The sequence below is a fragment of the Capricornis sumatraensis genome, chromosome 1 (assembly GCF_032405125.1).
Source record: "Capricornis sumatraensis isolate serow.1 chromosome 1, serow.2, whole genome shotgun sequence".
Lineage (NCBI taxonomy): Eukaryota > Metazoa > Chordata > Mammalia > Artiodactyla > Bovidae > Capricornis > Capricornis sumatraensis.
The window spans coordinates 108970188-108989221 of NC_091069.1; the positions used below are offsets into that span (position 1 = coordinate 108970188).

The 19034-nt window shown below is 52.4% G+C and overlaps 1 protein-coding gene and 1 pseudogene across 1 annotated transcript; both read right to left on the reverse strand.

Annotated features, from left to right (window-relative positions):
• Positions 1-1315, reverse strand: part of LOC138075680 (uncharacterized) — an 87021-nt pseudogene extending 85706 nt beyond the window's left edge.
• A 280-nt stretch (positions 1316-1595) lies between these two features.
• On the reverse strand, positions 1596-2396 carry OLIG1 (oligodendrocyte transcription factor 1). The gene has a single exon (XM_068973291.1). It carries the CDS (start codon positions 2394-2396, stop codon positions 1596-1598), a length of 801 nt encoding a protein of 266 aa, XP_068829392.1.
• Positions 2397-19034: the final 16638 nt, after the last annotated feature.

The following is a 19034-nucleotide window of genomic DNA, read 5'->3' on the forward strand; positions in this document are numbered from 1 at the left end:
CCATTTTTCAGAGGCCAAAGTTGTAATGTGAAAAGACCCACCCCACCAAGTTTGGCTAAGAACTGATTCCTGGTATCCCTCCCTCTCTCCTCATCCACCCCTTCACCTGCCTGCCCTTTCAGATGCCTCTCAACTTGACCAACAGTTGATTTCATTGGATTAGTTTTTACAAACCAGGAAGTCAGGTTTAAACCTTTTGACCTGAGTCATTTAATTATTTATTACCCTTCATCCTGAGGTTCTCAATCCATCAGGGCACCAGGACTTTTTTATTAACAAATCAGACAAAAAATGTAAGGCCCTTACATGTTTATTTTGTTGACTCTTCACAGCGCAGGGAAACAAAGTTAGAGGGGAAAAAAAAATAATAAAATGCCAGTTAAATTCGGCTACTATCAACAACCCCGAAACCTTAAAATCCAAAGCAAGCTGCTGAAAGATCATGAAGTCATCTTGGATGAAGTAATTTGCTAACGTCTGTAACAAACCAGTGTAGTTTTTCCATCGCGAAGCGGCCAGAAGACCTGCTCTACGCGCTGGTCCAAGACCCCCGAACGCGAAGGGACCGCGCAGAAGACACTACCCCCTGCCGTGGCCACCGCAGCGGGGTGCCTGGTCCCCCTCCGTATTTGACGAGGCAGAACGTTAATTAGGGATCGTGCCTTCTGCCAAGCCGGCAACCGCGAAACGCATTGTTACCTATTTTCTTTGAGTACGCCCGGAAGCCCGTCTGCGGGGCGGGACGGGACGGCGGGGGGCGGGTGTGTGTGGAAGGTGGTTGTTTTCAAGCAAGCTCAAATGTTGCCTACGCTACCCCTGAGGGAAGGGGAGACAAAAGGAGGAATCTCGAGGTCCAAACCGCCCTTCTCAGAAGATTTTAGATTTAAGAGCGCATCATCGCGAGAAAACATCCGATTCTGCGATTCTCAAAAAACTGCACTCTCATAGATGGGGTATGAAAGGGGGCTTTCCAATCCAGCACACTCATCGACCTGGGAATTGTCACCGCCCCTCCCGCGGTACCGCGATGCCAACCGTCTGGCCGCCGAGGGTCTGTCTGTCCGTCTGCTATGCGCGAGGCCGTCTGCACTGACAGCGTGGTCTTTCTTGGCTTCCCGAGGGTCAGCCAGCCTCCTCTACCCGGGACTGGCTGCTGGTGAACAAGGGCGCCTGTGACCTCTGGCCGAGGAGAAGGAAACACCTCCAAGTCTACCCCTAGCCCTCCGCCCTCCGAGAGCAGCCCCTTGGTTCCCTGGTTCGGCAGGTGTAGGCCCACCGCCGCACTCGGGCTAGCCCGGCGCCCTAAAGTCCGCATCGCCCTTGCGAAACGCACGACTCCAGGAACCGTGAGACACAGGCGCGGGGCGACGGTGAGAGCGCGCACGTGAGCGCAAAGCAGCTGGAAGCCACCCAGAACCCCAAAGAGCCCTGACGCTACGTCGAATATCCGCTCGGGTCACTTTAATTTCCCTGGGATGGGGGCGGGGAAGGGGACGCCCAGCAGTCCCTGTCTCTGGGCGAGGAGGTCCGAAGTGCCCTCCTGGCTCTGCCCGGCTTGGGCGGCGGGAGGCCGGGCCGAGGTGGCGAGCTGGCTCTCACTTGGAGAACTGCGCCGGCACAGCGGCCAGGCCCAGGCCGGCCGGGACCAGGTGCGGGAACTTGCAGACGGCGCAGGTGCAGAGGCCAGGGCCGCCTGCGCCGCCGCCCGGACCGCCGCCGGGGAGCGCGAACTGGCCGCACGGCGGCTCCTCGAGCGCCAGAGACAGGTACTTGGCCGGGCGCAGCGAGTCTGGCGGCCCCACGGCGCCGGGCGCCAGCAGCACCGAGCCGGGCGCGGCAGCGAGCAGCGGCAGGCCGGCCAGCAGCAGGCGCGGCGCGGCGGGCCCTGCGCCCTCGCCAAGCGCGCGGCGCAGCTCCTGCAGAGAGCTGCCCAGCAGCAGGATGTAGTTGCGGGCTAGCAGCAGCGTGGCGATCTTGGAGAGCTTGCGGCCCGGGGCGCCCTGGCAGTGCGCCGCCGAGTAGGGCAGGATGACCTCGCGCAGCGCGTCCATGGCCAGGTTCAGGTCGTGCATCCGCTTCCGCTCTCTGCTGTTGATCTTGCGCCGCAGCTGCTGTTGCTGCTCCTCTTTGGCGTCGGCCCGGGGCCCGCCGCCCGCGTGCGCCCCCGTCCCGGGTCCCGTGGCCGGCGTGTCGGCGGGCGCCTCCGGCTTCTCGCGCGCAGCCTTGGGGAGGAGCGCGGCCCCCGTCGGGGAGGAAGAAGAGGACGCGGAGGGCGGCTGCCGGTAGCCCACCAGCTCGTACAGGGAGGCCCCGACCGGCACGTCTCCCGGCCTCGGCGGCCGCAGCATGCTCGCGGGGGCCGCGTTTACGCGCGCCTGGGAAACCGCATAATACATCTGGGGGAACGATGGGGGCGGCCGAGGCGCCCTTCAGGAACGCCCCGGGGTGGGCCTTTCGGCAGGCCGCCCCGCCCCGCAGACCTGCGCGCGGGGAGCGGATGGCGAGGTAGGAGCCCTCGCGCGACCGCTTTAAACCCGGCTTGGGAACCTGCGGTGTCGCGGGCCGCCGGGCGCAGCCAATGCGGGCGCGAGGTGCGGCTCCGGCGCGTGCTCATTGGCTGCCCGCTCCCCGGGGGCGGGCGCCGAGGTACCGCTGGCGCGGCTTAAGGAGATTATTGTGAGCGCAAGAGGGAAAATCACACGACACTCCACCCCCTACCCCGCTCCCCCCGCCCCAACCGCGGGATGGAGGGAGGCAGGGACGCGCCTTTTCGGGTGGAGTGGGGCTCGTGGAGGACTGGTGCTGGTATGATGAGGCTAAAGCTCCTGTGCTCTCTGTCTCTGCTTTTTTTGTATACGTATGCATATTGTTGTTTGTTGTTCAGTAGCTCAGTCGTGTCCGACTCTTTGCGACCCCGGGGACGGCAGCACGCCAGGCCTCCCTGTCCATCACCATCTCCCGGAGCTTGCTCAAACTCATGTCCGTTGAGTCAGTGATGCCATCCCACCATCTCGTCCTCTGTCGTCCCCTTCTCCTCCGACCTTCCATCTTTCCCAGCCTCAGGAGCTTTTCTAATGAGTCGGGTCTTTGCATCAGGTGGCCAAAGTACTGGAGCTTCAGCTTCATCACCAGTCCTTCCAATGAATATTCAGGATACAAAATGGTTTGTTTTCAATTGTGGTCAAATACACATAACATCTAATTTAGCGTCTTAACCATATGTAAGCGTACAGTTGCGTGCAGGCACATTGCTGTGCATCCAATCCGCAGAACTCTTCGTCTTCAAAAGCTGGAATTCTGTATTTACTAAGCAGTCCCCCATCCTCCCTGCAGCTCCTGGCAACCATTATTCCTCTATGAATCCGGCTAATCTAGGTACCTCCTACAGAGGATCACACCGTGTTTATTGTCTAATGACGCTTGTTTCCTGTAGTATAATGTCTTCGCTGTTCATCCCAGCTTTAGAGTCAGGATTTCGTTTCTTTTTAAGGCTGGGTAACAATCCATTGTATGTATATACCATGTTTTGTTTATCCAGTTCTCTGTAGATGGACATTTCCATTGCTTCCATATTTTTGGCCATTGCAAATAATGCTGCTATGAGAATGGTTGAAACAGGTGTGTTATTAATATGTGATTTTCTTCAAGGCTTTGAGAACCAAATTTCTGGGCTCAAGGACCAGTAGCATTAAAATGTTTACTTCCAGCCTCTTTCTCTCTTCTCTTTCTGATTAAAAGGGCTTTAGGGACTAAGGAGCTTCTTTCCTACCCCAAAGGGACACGTATTCACTTTATCAGTGACTTGACTCTTGGTTAAACAAAAACAGAAATCTTCCTTTTATCAGAAAAAAAAAAAAACCCAGCCAAAATAACAAAACAGCAACTCACCCACACACTCGTATCTGTTCAGGGTAGAACTGAACCTTTCCCTTCCCTAAATGGAAGAGCATCGCTTGGTGGCTGTGAGTGTTTTCTACCCCAGCACCGGGGCACACTGCTGCAGCTTGTCATCGTCACAAGGGAGAAGAGCACAGGCTGAGTCCCTTTTGATATCGAAACCTCCACCATCCGCTACGGTAGCCGCTAGCACCTGTGCCTGTTACAATTTAATTTACTAAACTAAGGTGAAGCTAGAATTTAGTTGCTTGGCTGCACTAGCGTTGCCTCAAGTGCTTAGCAGTGGCCGTAATGGCCATCTGTTGGGCAGCACAGAGAACATTGCATCATCACAGAGAGGTCTCCTGGACATCATCACAGAGAGGTCTCCTGGACAGCACTGATGTTGACACTGACTTCGAGAAAATGAGCTTCTCCACCGTGGTCCCCTTTCCTGTAAGAAGAAGGATGCTGTTGGAGGACCTATCATTGCAGGGACTGATTTCAGCTCTCGTGGTCCACTGGCGGTGCTTGCTGATTTCAGGGCTGTTTTGTTCCGTTTTCTTCCATTAACATTCTCCCCGTAGGCTCACTCTGACCTTTTGCTTCTTTTTTATTGTTGTTAATTTTTTTCACAGTATAGCTGCTCTACAGTGTTACGTTAGTTTCTACTGTACAGCAAAATGAATCAGCCACACATACATCCCCTCCCTTTTGGATTTCCCTCCCATTTAGGTCACAACAGTGCACGGAGCAGAGTGCCCTGCACCAAACAGTATATTCCCATCAGTTATCTATTTTATACATAGTATCAGCAGTGTGCGTGTCAGTCCCAATACCCCACTTTGATCTTTGCTTCTGACCTCCAGTTCAGTACAGTTCAGTTGCTCAGTTGTGTTCGACTCTTTGCAGTCCCATGGGCTGCAGCACGCCAGGCTTCCCTGTCCACCCCCAGCTCCCAGAGCTTACTCAAACTAATGTCTGTTGGGTCAGTGATGCCATCCAACCATCTCATCCTCTGTTGTCCCCTTCTCCTCCTGCCCTCAATCTTTCCCAGCATCAGGGTCTTTTCCAGTGAGTCAGTTCTTCATATCAGATGGCCAACGTATTGGAGCTTCAGCCCCAGCATCAGTCCTTCCAGTGAATGTTCAGGACTAATTTCCTTTAGGATTGACTGGTTGGATCTCCTTGCAGAACAAGGGACTCTCAAGAGTCTGACCTCCAGTTTTGCTGTAACATCCTGTCCAGGCCTTGGGTTTAGCTCCAATTTACTTTCTTCTCAAAGTCTTGGTGATTTCTCATCTTCTTCCCCTCATCACTCTTGGCAAACCATTGGCAGCTTTCCACTGTAGCCTAGATTGTGTTATGTGGAGGTTATCATCTCTGCACTTACTTGTGATTGTTTTGAGGGTGGGAACCACTTATTCATTTCTTTATCCTCCCAGAGCTTTGCAATGACAGTGTGTCCTGGGGGTGTCTGAGTATTTGGTTTGAAATCTCCACTAGCTCACAGGTTCCTCCTTGAAATGTGCGAACTCCCAATGGAGCTTTAATCCAAGAGTTTCCCCTAGGTTTCACAGAGAGGCAAGGGTCTTGGTAGAATCCCCTATCACACTAGAGGGACTCAGGGAGAGAGGAAGAGGCCTCAGGAAGGATCTGAGTCCCCTGCAAAATTGTATGGACAAGAAGGAGAGAGATCAAGGGAATCACCTTGAAAGTAAACTCCGGGAGTTGGTGACGGACAGGGAGGCCTGGCGTGCTGCAGTCCATGGGGTCGCAAAGAGTGGGACATGACTGAGTGACTGAACTGAACTGAATTGACCTGCTTGAAACTTTCAAGGTGATTTCCTTGATCTCTCTCCTTCTTGTCCATATAATTCTGCAGGGGACTCAGATCCTTCCTGGGGCCTCTTCCTCTCTCCCTAAGTAAGTCCCTCAAGTGTGCTAGGGGATCCTACCAAGACGCTTCAAGCAGGTAAGTGTGGGTGTAATCATTTGCCCTTGTGTTAAGGCATCCTGTTTCTCAAAGCATTTTCACAGACACTTGCATTTGACTCTCAGGGGAACCCTAGGAGCTGAGCATTTTTAAAATTCCTGCTGTGAATGATGAAACTAAGGCTCCCAGAGGGTGATGAGTTTCTGGGGTTGAGGATTAACCTTCAGACAGGACAGGCAGAGCTGCCCTATTGGTGACCAGCTTCCAGAATTCCCTCCAGCTGGACCAGGCCTCCAGGAAGCTGGGGAGGGGGCCACGATGAAGAGGGCTGGGGATGGGGTGAAAGGATGGAGGAGAGAGCGTGGGCCAAGCCAGTATGGGGGAGTTGATGGGTTCGGGCATGTCCTAGAAGAGAGGGCTCCTGGGATCCCACCTACACCAGCCTCCTCTGGCAAAGCTTGCCCTCACCCTGAGGACCCCACTGTCCTGTAGCTGAGGACCCTCTGGCTTCCTCCTCTGCCCACATCCTAGGTGTGGACGCTGGGGCTTTCCCCTGCCAGCAGAAAGAGGAAGTGGATGAGAAAGACAGAAGCTCAGCCTAGGAAAGTGAAAGTGAAATCGCTCAGTCATGTCCAACTCTTTGCCTGCCAGGCTCCTCCATCCATGGGATTTTCCAGGCAAGAATACTGAAGTGGGTTGCCATGCCCTTCTCCAGGGGATCTTCCCAACCCAGGGATCGAACCCAGGTCTCCTGCATTGTAGGCAGACGTTTTACCATCTAAGCCACCTGGGAAGCTCAACCTAGGACAGTGGCTTAAAAAATCCCCCTCCACAGGCAGGGGTGCCCAGGGATCAGAGATGGAAATACACACATTGTTCTTCCCCACAAAGGGCCCCTCTTTCCTGGAGGTGTCCCTGATGGTTCTCTTTAGTGCCCCCCTTTTCTGGTCAGTTGCTAAGTTGTGTCCGGCTCTATGACCCCATGAACCGCAGCATGCCAGGCTTCTCTGTCCTTCATCATCTCCCAGAGTTTGCTCAAACTCTTGTCCATCGAGTTGGTGATGCCATCCAACCATCTCATCCTCTGTCATCCCCTTCTCTTCCTGCCCTCAATCTTTCTCAGCATCCAGGTCTTTTCCAGTGAGTCGGCTCTTTGCATCAGGTGGCCAAAGTATTGGAGCTTCCGTTTCAGCATCAGCCCTTCCAATAAATATTCAGGGTTGATTTCCTTTAGGAGGGACTGGTTGGATCTCCTTGCAGTCCAAGGGACTCTCAAGGGTCTTCTCCAGCACCCAAATTTGAAAGCATCGATTCTTCAGCCCTCAGCTTTCATTATGGTCCAACTCTCACATCTGTACATGACTGCTGGAGCCCTGAACCTCCCCAGACCTCTGTCCTGAGGAAGGAGGGATCCCTTCTCTGGCCTGGGACACCATCAGTAGGACCTGCTGGTCAGTCTATATAAAAGTGCTCTCACCTGAGCCCTAGGAGAGGGCTCCGGGTGGCCGTGTGGGCCTAGCATGGGCACAGGACTTGGTGCTTGTTGAAGCTGGTCACTTGGATGCCCCTTCTACTGGAGCAGACCTCCAGCGGCATGCAGAATGTGGCAGCTGGCAAGGGCCAGCAGGCCATTGTAGCCCTTGGCGGGAGCCCTGTGGGCGGGCTCCAGGGGAGCCAGCTGCTGTGGCCTCCCACATTCAGGACATGCTTGGGGAGCAACTTACATCCGCCATAACAACCACTCTTGTCTTTGCCTAAAGGGTGTGTGTGTGTGTGTGTGTGTTAGTGACTCCTTTCACCCCAAGGAGATACGTGTGGCAGGCTTCCTTTTTCTTGCATAGAAACTTAAAACATCCCCTGTCTGTTCCCCTAAACCTGCCTCCCACCCTTGCTTTGGGTAGAGAAGCTAAAAGTTTTGCAGTGGCAGATGATGGGGCCCCAAAGCCTCAATGTGTGTGTGGTGCCACCCACCCCCTCTGTAAGCACAGACAGGCTACAAAGTCCCCCTGACTTCCCTGGAGAGAGTGCCTTCTTGAAGAAGGCTAGCTAAGTGTAAAATGTCATCTTTGCTGAAACATGCTGTTGAAACTGGCTGGAGCTTGACTTGTAATGAGACCAGGGTTCACTTTTAAAGTGCCGCTTTCTCCTAAGAAGGGCAGAATTCTCTGGAAATCTTCCATTACCCAAGAGGTGTTGACATGTACGCTGTGGCCAGCACATCTCTGTTCGCCCTGTTATCAGCCTCCCCATCCCGTCCAGGCAGAGCTCCACCTGGAACACAAGAGACAGGGAAGAAGCTGCAGAAGTTGGGGGGGGGGCGGGTGCACCAAGGAGAGGAGCAGAGAGAGAGGATGGAGGGGGGCGGAGGCGGCTGACACTTGGCAGGTTTTCTTGGTAGAACAGAGATCCCTGGACACGTGTGGATACCTCTCAGCTGGAGATCATCTCAATAGACTCTAAGTCACGCTTAGCAACAGTTCAGATTAAATAAAGATTCCTACTGGGAAAATAAGAAAGAATAGGCATTTTGTTCAGTTTTAAAAGGGAGTGCAAGTTGATCCAGTTGTTATGACCTGATGACATTGTTAATGTGTGTGTGTGTGTGTGTGTGTGTGTGTGTGTGTGTGCATGTGTTAATCGCTCAATCATGTCTGACTCTTTGCAACCATATGGACTGTAGCCTGCCCGGTTCCTCTGTCCATGGGATTCCCCAGGCCAGAATACTGGAACCATTCCCTTCTCCAGGGGATCTTCCCCACCCAGGGATCTGACCTGGTCTTCTGCATTGCAGGCAGATTCTTTACCAACTGAGCCACCAGGAAGCCCACACATACGATGTTGCTTGAACGCTCTGTGACGGACGGTCGCAAGTGTCCCCTCTTCCAGGGAGGAGGGGCGCAGGCAGCAGTGCGTGGTCTCTGTATGGTTAAAACATTGTAGATCTATAGCTGAATCTCTGTGCCATACAGCAGAAGCTCACACAATGTGTAAATCAGCTCTACTCCAGTAAAAATGGATCATCAATGGAACGGGTGTGTTTCGCACACATTGTAAGAAGGTTTATTCTATTTCCGATAAATGTCATCTCAACTCAATTTTAATGAACTTTACTACAAAATTATTTTTTAAGTCCAAATGTGTCCCCTGCCCTCTTCTCTGTGGAAAAAAGTTAAACAAAAAGTAAGAAAAGAAATGAGATAGCATTTGAGCTTTTTTTTTTTTCAGATTTCCTTTTAATAGCAAACACTTGATCTGGCTGTTGGTGACAGAACTCAAGTGGATGGGTAGATGTTTTCTTTTTTAAAAAAAACACAGAGTGATTTAACAGAAATAGAAATTTTCATTGCTTCTGTGAGTACCGAATGCTGAAATTCTATATGTCACCTAGAGCAACGTAATAACACATTTTAATAACTCTCGCTGGAGTTCTGAAAAGAACTCTTCCTTCAAAGAAACTTCCAATAATCATTGTGAAAAGCCTAGGAAAAAAGAAGTACATCTTTGTGTTTCAAAGACAAACGGAGATGGTTCCTGCTACATCAAAACTGAGAAGCCCATTAACCGAATTTAAGGCAGAGAAATGAAATACAACCAACAGGAGTCTCCTGAGTAAGTGTGGTAAGAAGAGCTGTCAACTAAGATACGTATATTAGCCCATGCAGCTTGGTGTCTGAAGGGCTGGTTTGGGGCTGAACAAAAATATTCTGTGAGTCTCCCCGAAGTCAGTAGCTGGAGCCAAACCTTCCAAAGGCTTACACTGACACAATGAAAAGAGACAATTTGCTTGGAAGGCTGTGGCTAATTTATAACACAATGTCCAATGTCATGGTTAGTTTTGTTGCAAAAATTTGGCAGTTTCACCCAGTCTCAGGCAGCCTGAAAAGATGTGAGCGATTCTGGCCACAGCATCTCCCGCTCGCGAGATGTTCCAAATGGTTCAAACAAGCCCTTTCATAGAGACGCAGGGGCCAAGTGTGCTCAAAGGAATGAGGGAAACAAAGGTGGCTCTGAAGTCATTTCCCCGCACTGGGTCCAGCCATCCGGTTTCACTCTTTCCCCATTGAACGGGCAGAATGCGACAGGAAGAGCCCGGATGAAAGGGAACAAACAAGCTGATGTGTTTGGGGAGAGAATGGAGAGAGGCCGGGGCTCTGAGCTGCTAAACTCTCATTCTAGGTTTTCAGAAGGGACTGAATGATGAATTATAGAATCCTGAAAGGTAATAAAATATGGGTCACTGAAGCGCTGAGGCCAAGTTCCTAAAACACTTGCAGAGACAGAAGGTTCTAGAAGTCAGCGGGGCCCTGCGGTCGCCCGGGCAGACACCCTGCCCAAGGCACAGAAGGGGACTGTTTGGAGGCTCACCTGTTGTTTTCCCGTTGGCTGGCAGTCCTTCCCTATCTGCGAGAGCCAGCGGCTGGATCTGACTCCAGATTAGACCACCAGGAGGGGAAAAAGAAAGGCAGTGTGCAGACTTCCCAGGGTGCAGTTAAGGAGACTGGAGCTGGGGGGCCACCTCCTTCCTCTCCCAAAGGCGCTCTGACCTGGAAATATTTACTCCGGTGAAGACATCTGCGTTGAGCATGCAAATCTCCCTCGCTGAAATAGTCTAAGGCTTTTCTGCTCAAAGCCTCAGCCTGTTTATGTCTGACAGAGTCCTGGTGCCTGGCTGGTGGATAGCAGCTAGCCTGTAGCCTCAGCAGGACTTATTTGAGCCTCAGTTTCCTCATCAGTAAAATGGGTATAACAGTGTTTGTTTCCTAGGGCTGTTATAAAGGTTAGGAGAAAATATGAGGAAGGTGCCTTGCCCAGAGTCTGGCACATAGTAGCTGCTTAGTAAAATCATAACGGGGGCTTCCCAGGTGGCGCTAGTGATAAAGAACCCATCTGCCAATGCAGCAGACTAGGAGATGCGTGTTTGATTCCCGGGTCAGGAATATCCCCTGGACATGGCAACCCACTCCAGCATTCTTGCCTGGAGCATCCCATGGACAGAGAAGCCTGGTGGGCTAGAGTCCATGATGTTGCAAAGAGTCAGGCACGACTGAAGCAACTTAGCATGCAACAGGCAAAATGATAACAGTAGCTAACACTGTTGAGTTTTCGCCATATGCCAGGTACCATGGAAGGACTTTACGGTTTTCATTCAGACTGAGGTGGTGTTCCATGTGTGTGTGCTGTGGGTGCATGCTTTCTCTGGACCACAGATAGGGAGTTTTGATTTATTTATTTCTGGTTGCTCTGGGTCTTCACTGCCGCATGTGAGCTTTCTCTAGTTGTGGCAAGCAGGGGCTACTCTCAAGTTGCAATGCAAGGGCTTCTCATTGTGGTGGCTTCTCTGGTTGCAGAGTATGGGCTCTGGGCACACGGGCTCGGTAGCGGCACCTTGCAGGCTTGGTTGACCCTCGGCAAGTGGGATCTTCCTGGATCAGGGATCAAACCCATGTCCCCTGCATTGGCAGGCAGAGTCTTAACCACTGCACCACCAACCAGGGAAGTCCTTGCCCATGAACAACATACATTGCCTGTTTGCTCCCCCTCTAGTTTGCAGGCTCCACAGGAGTGGTGTTCTTCTCTGTACCCCACGCCTTGAGCAGGGCTGACCCCTCCCTATTAGGTGCTCAATAAACACTTGAATGAACGAGTGGGCTCACTGCCTTCGTAACTTCTAATCTACTTGAGGGCACGGGGCAGACACATCTGAACCCCTGACTAGCCATGCCAGGTTATGGGGTATGCTAAGCATCGGAGCTGCTATGGTTCAGAGCACACGGAGCCACCAGGTAAAGCATCTGCCTGCAATGCTGGAGGCCTGGGTTCAATCCCTGGGTCAGGAAGATTCCCCTGGCGAATGAAATGGCAACGCACTCTAGTATTTTTGCCTGGAAAATTCCGTGGACAGAAGAGCCCGGCAGGCTACAGTCCAGGGGGTCACAAAGAGTCGGACAGGACTGAGCAGCTAACTTAACTTACAGAGTCTGGAGCAGGGAGCCGGTGGAGCCTGAGATGCTGAGATGCTTCAGTGCAGTCAGTGCACAGGTGGTACTGATTCTGCTGGTCTGAGAATCAGGGCTTAAGCGTTTCAAAGAGGGAGCAGTTGCTCACGGTTGAGGCCTCTTGGAGGAGAGTTTGGTAAGCAGGGGCACCTAGAGGGCCAGTGGTTGAGAGGGACAGGAGGGTGGGGGGCCAGCCCTGGGAGCTGGAATGGAGAATGGGGGCAGGGTGGAAAGACAAGCCTAGAGGGCGGCGGGCGGCAGGAAGAGGGGCAGCGCGGGATAATCACCAGCCACAGCCATGGTGATACGCACCCTCTCTCTGCTGTCTTATCTTCCGTCTTCAAAAGCAGTTCATGGAAGGATTGAGACACCGGCACGCTGCCTTCCTCTCGCCTGTCAGCGAGTCCAAAACATGTTTTCAGAGATGTCACAACCCAGGGTTGCCCCACAGGGCGTGGTGGAGGGGACAGAGCGAGCTGCTGAAGTGTGCAGGCAGATGTCCTGCTGCGGCGGCCACCCGGCCGGTTCTCACCACCGGGATGGCTGTGCGACATGCCCATGGACCCTCTTGCTCTTTTCAAAAAAATTTTTTTTAATTTAATTTATTTTAAAAAGTGCTTTGGCTGTGTTGGGTGCTCCTTGCCGAGCGTGGGCTTTCTCTAGTTGCAGCGAGTGGGAGCGGCTCTCTGGTTGCCGTGTGCAGGCGTCTCACTGTGATGGCTTCTTTTGTTGTGGCCCACAGGCTTGTTTGCCCCACGGCATGTGGGACTCATTGGAAAAGACCCTGATGCTGGGAAAGATTCGGGGTGGGAGAAGGAGGAGATGGTTGGATAGCATCACTGACTCAATGGACGTGAGTCTGAGCAAGCTCTGGGAGTTGGTGATGGACAGGGAGGCCTGGTGTGCTGTGGTTCATGGGGTCGCAGAGAGTCGGACATGACTGAGCGAACGAACTGAGCTGATGTGGGATCTTCCCACACCAGGGATTGAACCCGTGTCCCCTGTATTGCAAGGCGGATTCTTGATTACTGGACCACGAGGGAAGCCCTTGCCCTTATTTTTTTGCTAACTATTTTCACATCTGTCATCTCCTGTGAGCCTTACGGTATTCCTGTGAGGTTGAGAGAGCATCTGCCCATTTTGCAGGTGAGGAAACCAAGGCCCAGAGGAGCGAAGGCCCATCTAGTCTCACTTGGGCGCAGAGCGCAGACTAAGACAGGCAGGGAGGGACTCCACTTCTTTCACCTGGTGAGTCCTGCCTCGATGAGCATGCAGACGGGATGGAGACCAGGAGACCAGCAGTTCTTCCTGGGAAAAGCCTTCCAGGAAGTGTGTGGAATGATGAGTTCTTAGTCACCAGGATGGGACCCCATCCAGGCTCCCAGTCGCTGGAATGCCAGAATGTTCTAGAATCTCCCCTGGGTGGACTTGGCCTCCGTCATCTCCTCCCACTAATGGGAAGGAAAGGGGTGCAGCTGTGGCAACTGGCACTGCTTCCCACATTGCCTGGAGGCTAAGGTCAGGGCCAGTTTCATGCTCCTTCATCGCTTTTTATGCCCCTTATTTCCCTGGCACATAGCAGCTGCTTGAGTCCAAATGAGGAGACAGGAAGTATCATATTGCATTAATAACACTCAGGGAGAGCAGCGAGACCATTTATTAGCTCGTTTAACTCCTCCCGATTTAACGGTGGATCCATTTAAAGCGATGGAGGGCCATCAGGGCAAGGTTTCACTTGCTTTTGTAAAGCAGGGGCTCGCCTGCATTTTCAGGTTCTTGCCCGCTCATCCATAAAGCTGCACTCCTGGGCCCTTTGTCCCAGGGAGGAAGTGAGGCAGCTGGCGGTCTTCAGGTGTAAAATCCTGGGGTGCTGAGAGTAGCAGGCAAGCAGTGTTGCAGGGGCCAGCCTGGATTGAGACAGGAGCTTCGTTCCATCTCCTGTGCCCAGCGTGGCCCGAGCCAGCTGGCTGCTCCCCTGCCGGCTTCTAATCTCCTGCACTGTCAGTCCGCTTGCTCCGAGCTAGGGTCGCAGAGAGGGGGCAAAGGGATTTGCTGCTGCTCGAGAGGCCTCGCCATGCCCTCTGGGGTGCAACTGCTCTCAGTCACCCCCTGCGTGCCTCCTGCTTTCAGACCACCACGCCACTGTGGCTTCAGGGCCCCTGAGTTGGCACCGCACACATCGGCCTCAATCCTACACAGCCCAGACCTCTACCAACCACTTCTCAGTAACATCTACTGTGTGTTCAGTTGCTCAGTCGTGTCCAGCTCTGCGAGCCCATGGACTGCAGCCCGCCAGGCTCCTCCATCCATGGGGATTCTTCAGGTAAGCATGCTAGAGTGGGTTGCCATGTGCTTCTCCAGGGGGTCTTCCCAACCCAGGGATCAAACCCAGGTCTCCCACTCCACAGGCTGAAACTTTACCACCTAAGCCACCAAAAAAGCTGAAGCAAACGACCCCGAAGGGACACATCATCCATTAGGCTATGCGGGCAACATCTACTTCTGGTTTTAATTTTTGCTCCCTTGCTTTCCTGTGTCTGGCTCCTCGCTCCATCACACACAGTCACTCAGCACAAAGCCAGCTCCAGACCCTACTCATGTTTGCCCAAACCCACCCCCCCACCCCTGCCCCCGCCCCCGCCCCCGCCCCCGCCCCCGCCATCCCAGTAACAGAATTCACCCTCTTCTGATACACTCTTCACCTGAGTGTATCTTTGCCAATGGTCACTCTATCTTCTAGGCACATGCCATGCCTGCCCCAACCGGACTTCCAGGGAATAAAATTCTGTTTATTTTATTGCACTAATAAGAGAGAACTTGAAAGGTCGGGCAAGGTCGGGCGTGTTGAGGCATGCCTGGGCATGCCCGGGCATGTCGGGACATGTCCCGACAGAAAGCCGCAGACAAGCCCCGGAGGCGGGCCGACAACCAAGCCGTCCAATCAGGAGCCGACACAGAACCCTCGCCGTCCAATCAGGAGCCGACACGGAGCCCTTGGACACCAATCACTGCTGAGCCCACATTTTCTTCCTTATATGGGAGCCCGGCCCCGGCTATAAAACCCTTCCCCACCCCTCATACCTCTCAGACTCCCTTTGCTTCACAGACCCCCCTCGCTTCCTTGCTCACCCTCCCCCGGGAGTTCTGCCCGAGAGCGACCGCCCAATAAAGGCCCTGATCAACGGTCCATAGGGGTGGCTCTTTCTTCCCGCGGCGTTTCTTACAGAACTCACCTGCCAATGCAGACCACGGGTTTGATCCCTGGGTCGGGAGGATTCCCTTGGAGAAGGGCGTGGTAACTTGCTCCAGTATTCTTGCCTGGAGAGACCCATGGACAGAGGAGCCTGGCAGGTGTTGCTGACGCAGGAGGTGCAGATTTGATACCCGGGGAGTTAAGATCCTACATGTCACGCGGCCCTGGTGAGGAGAATGTAAGCAGGTCAGGTCGGTCCTTCCCACTCAAAAGCTCGTGGAGGCTTTCCAACACACTTAGGATGGAATCCAGGGGCCCAATGTTTCCACTCAATTCTGCCCTTGGATTTTTCGTGTTTGGGGAGCCAACTGCCACTTTTGAAGTCTGGCGCCTGTGCTGGAGGGCCCCCGGGAGACAGAGGCCTGCCTCTTGACTCTTGGTCCTGCCTCTCCTGCACGCCCAGCGTCCCTGCCCTGCAGGCGCCGTGGACCTTACTGCGACACCCAGCCCTGTCCCCGCCTTGGCTCCACTGCCCCCTGGTTTCCTCTCCTGCAGCCTCTTCCTGGCAGACCCTCTGGGTGCTCACCCTCCTGCCGATTTCTTCTCCCATCATCTTATCCCTGCTGCCTTCCCCGACCCTGGAAATACGTGGTGACCATCATGCCTTTGCCCTTGAGCTTTGTTTTCTTTCTTATTCCAACATGCACGTTGTTGGAATCGCGTCTGCCTCTTTGTGACCCCCTGGACTGTATCCCATCAGGCTCCTCTGTCCGTGGGATTTTTCCAGGCAAAATTACTGACGTAGGTTGCTGTCTCCTTCTCCAGGGGATCTTCCCAACCCAGGGATGGAACCAGCGTCTCTGCATTGGCAGGCAGATGCTTTACCACTGCGCCGCCTGGGAAGCCCTTCCTATTCCAAATCATATTATACATAATTTTGTTCTCGCAGCCTAGGATGGTGCCTGGAACATGTAAACTCCTGGATAAGTACTTGCTGAATGAATGAATAAGTGGATCCCAGCCATCATGTTCCTTTAACACCTTCAGACTGTTTTGCTGCCCAAATTGGAGACTTTCTTAAGATGCTTTTGTGACTTTAGGAAACTTAACATCCACAGTGGATTTGGTGGATGTGTGCAAAGTCACTTCAGTCAAGTCTGACTCTTTGTGACCCCGTGGACTATAGCCCACCAGGCTCCTCTGTCCATGGGATTCTCCAGGCAAGAATACTGGAGTGGATTGCCATGCCCTCCTCCAGGGGATTTTCCCAACCCAGGTATCAAACCCACATCTCCTGCATGGGCAGGCAGTTTCTTTACCACTAGCACCATCTGAGAAGCTTCAGTGGATTTGGTAACTGACCCCTATTCTCTCTCGTCCCAGTTTCCTGGGTTACTGCACAGCCTCAGACAGCCAGCGCCCATCTGCCGCCAGCCTCCAATTAGCACTGGATGCCAAGTTCTGTGGGAGGTCAACTCCAGCCTGTCGTGAAAGCAGCCAAACCTTCCCTTCTCCTCTGCTGGACCTGAGTAAGTCCCACTGAGAGGCCGGACACCAGACAGCCTCCCATTTCTCCTTTTGGACTTCCTCCTGGGCTGTTAGCAGGGTTGAGCAATTGCTTTCATGCTGCAAGCTGCTTTTGTTCACTTTTGCCCCCGGGGAGCATTTTCCTTCCTTGGTTGGATGGTGGCATCAGTATGTATCCATTGCCAGCGCTCCTGGGTGGCTGAGAACAAATGGCTAACCCTCAGGATCTTGCGGCTTCCCTGGTGGCTCAGCTGGTAAAGAATCTGCCTGCAATGTGGGAGACCTGAGTTCGATCCTGGGGTTGAGAAGATCCCCTGGAGAAGGGAATAGCTACCCACTCCAGTATTCTGGCCTGGAGAATTCCATGGACTGTATAATCCATGGGGTCACAAAGAGTCAGACATGACTGAGCAACTTTCACTTTCAGGATCTTGAGAAATAATAAAAGGGTGATTTCAAGCCACTACATTTGGAGGTAGTTTTTCTACCCCAATATATAATTGAAACAGCCCCCCAGCCCTTATTGGTGCATAACTCTTATCTGCATTTCCTAACTAGGAAATATATTTCCATGGGCTTGCCCCACCTCTGACCACATGCAGTGAGAAGAGCTCTCATCTCTTTTGTCAGGGTATGTGGATTTCTGCATAAAAAAGAAAACACAAGATAACAGCAGCTGAAACAAGGTAATTTTCCCCCCTCTCTTGTAAAGGAAATCTGAGGACAGGTGATACCAGGGCTGCTCTGGTAAGTCCTCTAGCTTTTTGGTCTATTTTATATTTGGCTTCTCCCCTCAAGATCACCTCACTTTTCAGGATGGCTGCTGGAGCTCCAGCCATTAGGCCTATATTCCAAGTGGTAGGAACAAGGAATGACAGAGGATTAAAAAAAAAAAAAAAAACCTCCCAGCATCCTTTACATAATTTTCTCTAAAGGCTCACTTAATACCTTCACTTTGGTCTTATTAACCAATATTTATTAATCACATGGCTGAATCTAGCTTCAAGGGTCACTGGGAGGGACCCCTCTTACACTACTGGTGGGAACGTAAATTGGTACACCACTATGGAGAACAGCATGGAGCATCCTTGAAAAACTAAAAATAGAACTACCGTATGATCCAGCAGTCCCACTCCTGGGCATGTATCCACAGAAAAACCGTAATTTGAAAAGATACATGCACCCCTATGTTCGTATCCAAGACACTGAAACAGCCTACGTGTCCACCCACAGAGGAACGGGTAAAGAAGATGCACTTCCTACATACAATGAAATATTGCTCAGCCATAAAAAAAGGGTGAGATAATGCCATTTGCAGCAACACGCATGGACCTAGAGATGATCACACTAAGTGAACTGAGGCAAAGGAAAAGCACTCACACGCTGAACCTAATTTTAACAATGGTACAGGTGAACTTATTTACAAAACAGAAAGAGACTTACAAAACAAACTTACGGTTCCCAAAGGGGAAACATACACACACCGCTACAACATATAGGTTAGATAACCAACAAGGACCTACTGTATAACTCAGGGAGCTCTATTCAATATTCTGTGACAATCTATATGAGAAAAGAATCTGAAAAAGAGAATATACATGTCTAACTGGATCACTTTGCTGTACACCTGAAACTAACGCAACATTGTAAATCAATTATACGCTAACATAATTTTTTCAAAAGGAATACTGGGGAATGTGGGCTTCCCAGGTGGTACTAGTGGTAAAAAAAAAAAAATCTGCTTGCCAAGGCAGGAGACCTGAGAGATGTGGGTTTGATCCCTGGGTGGGAAGATCCCCTGGAGGAGGGCATGGCAACCCACTGCAGTATTCTTGCCTGGAGAATCCCAGGGACAGAGGAGCCTGGGTCTTCAGTCCTTGAGGTCACACAGAGTGGGTCACGCCTAAAGCGACTTAGCACACGTGCACTGGGGAATGAATTCACATGTCTCAGCCCATTGCGACTCTTCATAAAACCTGATGCTAAGGGTTCTGATGCTAAAGAAGAAAGAGAGGTAATAGGTGACTAAGCGAGGATGAAGTTCTGATTGAGCAGGCACAGCAAGGGAGAGGGAGCCTTCCAAGCTGAGGGAAGGGAGGGTGGCTGCAGGCTGCTATGTCCCAGACAGCCACGGACATTAGCTGCGACCTCTCTGCTCTCTCCAGCCCACAGGCTCCCAAAGCCTGCTTCTGTAGCCTCCTCCTTTCTTGGCTCTGCTGCCTGGAACCTCACACCACCCCACCTGCCTTCAGAGAAGCAGCCACAGTCTTTCAGGGCTCTTGCCCCGGTGGGGTCAGGCTCCCTCAAGAGGAGAAGGGGGCGACAGAGGATGAGATGGTTGGATGGCATCACTGATTCAATGGACGTGAGTTTGGGTAAACTCCAGGAGTTGGTGATGGACAGGGAGGCCTGGCGTGCTGCAGTCCATGGCGTCGCAAAGAGTCGGACACGACTGAGCAACTGAACAACAAAATCAGCCTCTCAGCTGCACTCAGCAGGGAAAGGG

Excerpts from the sequence above, each read along its gene's own strand:
- OLIG1 (XM_068973291.1), bottom strand. The coding sequence starts at position 2,396 with ATGTATTATGCGGTTTCCCAGGCGCGCGTAAACGCGGCCCCCGCGAGC.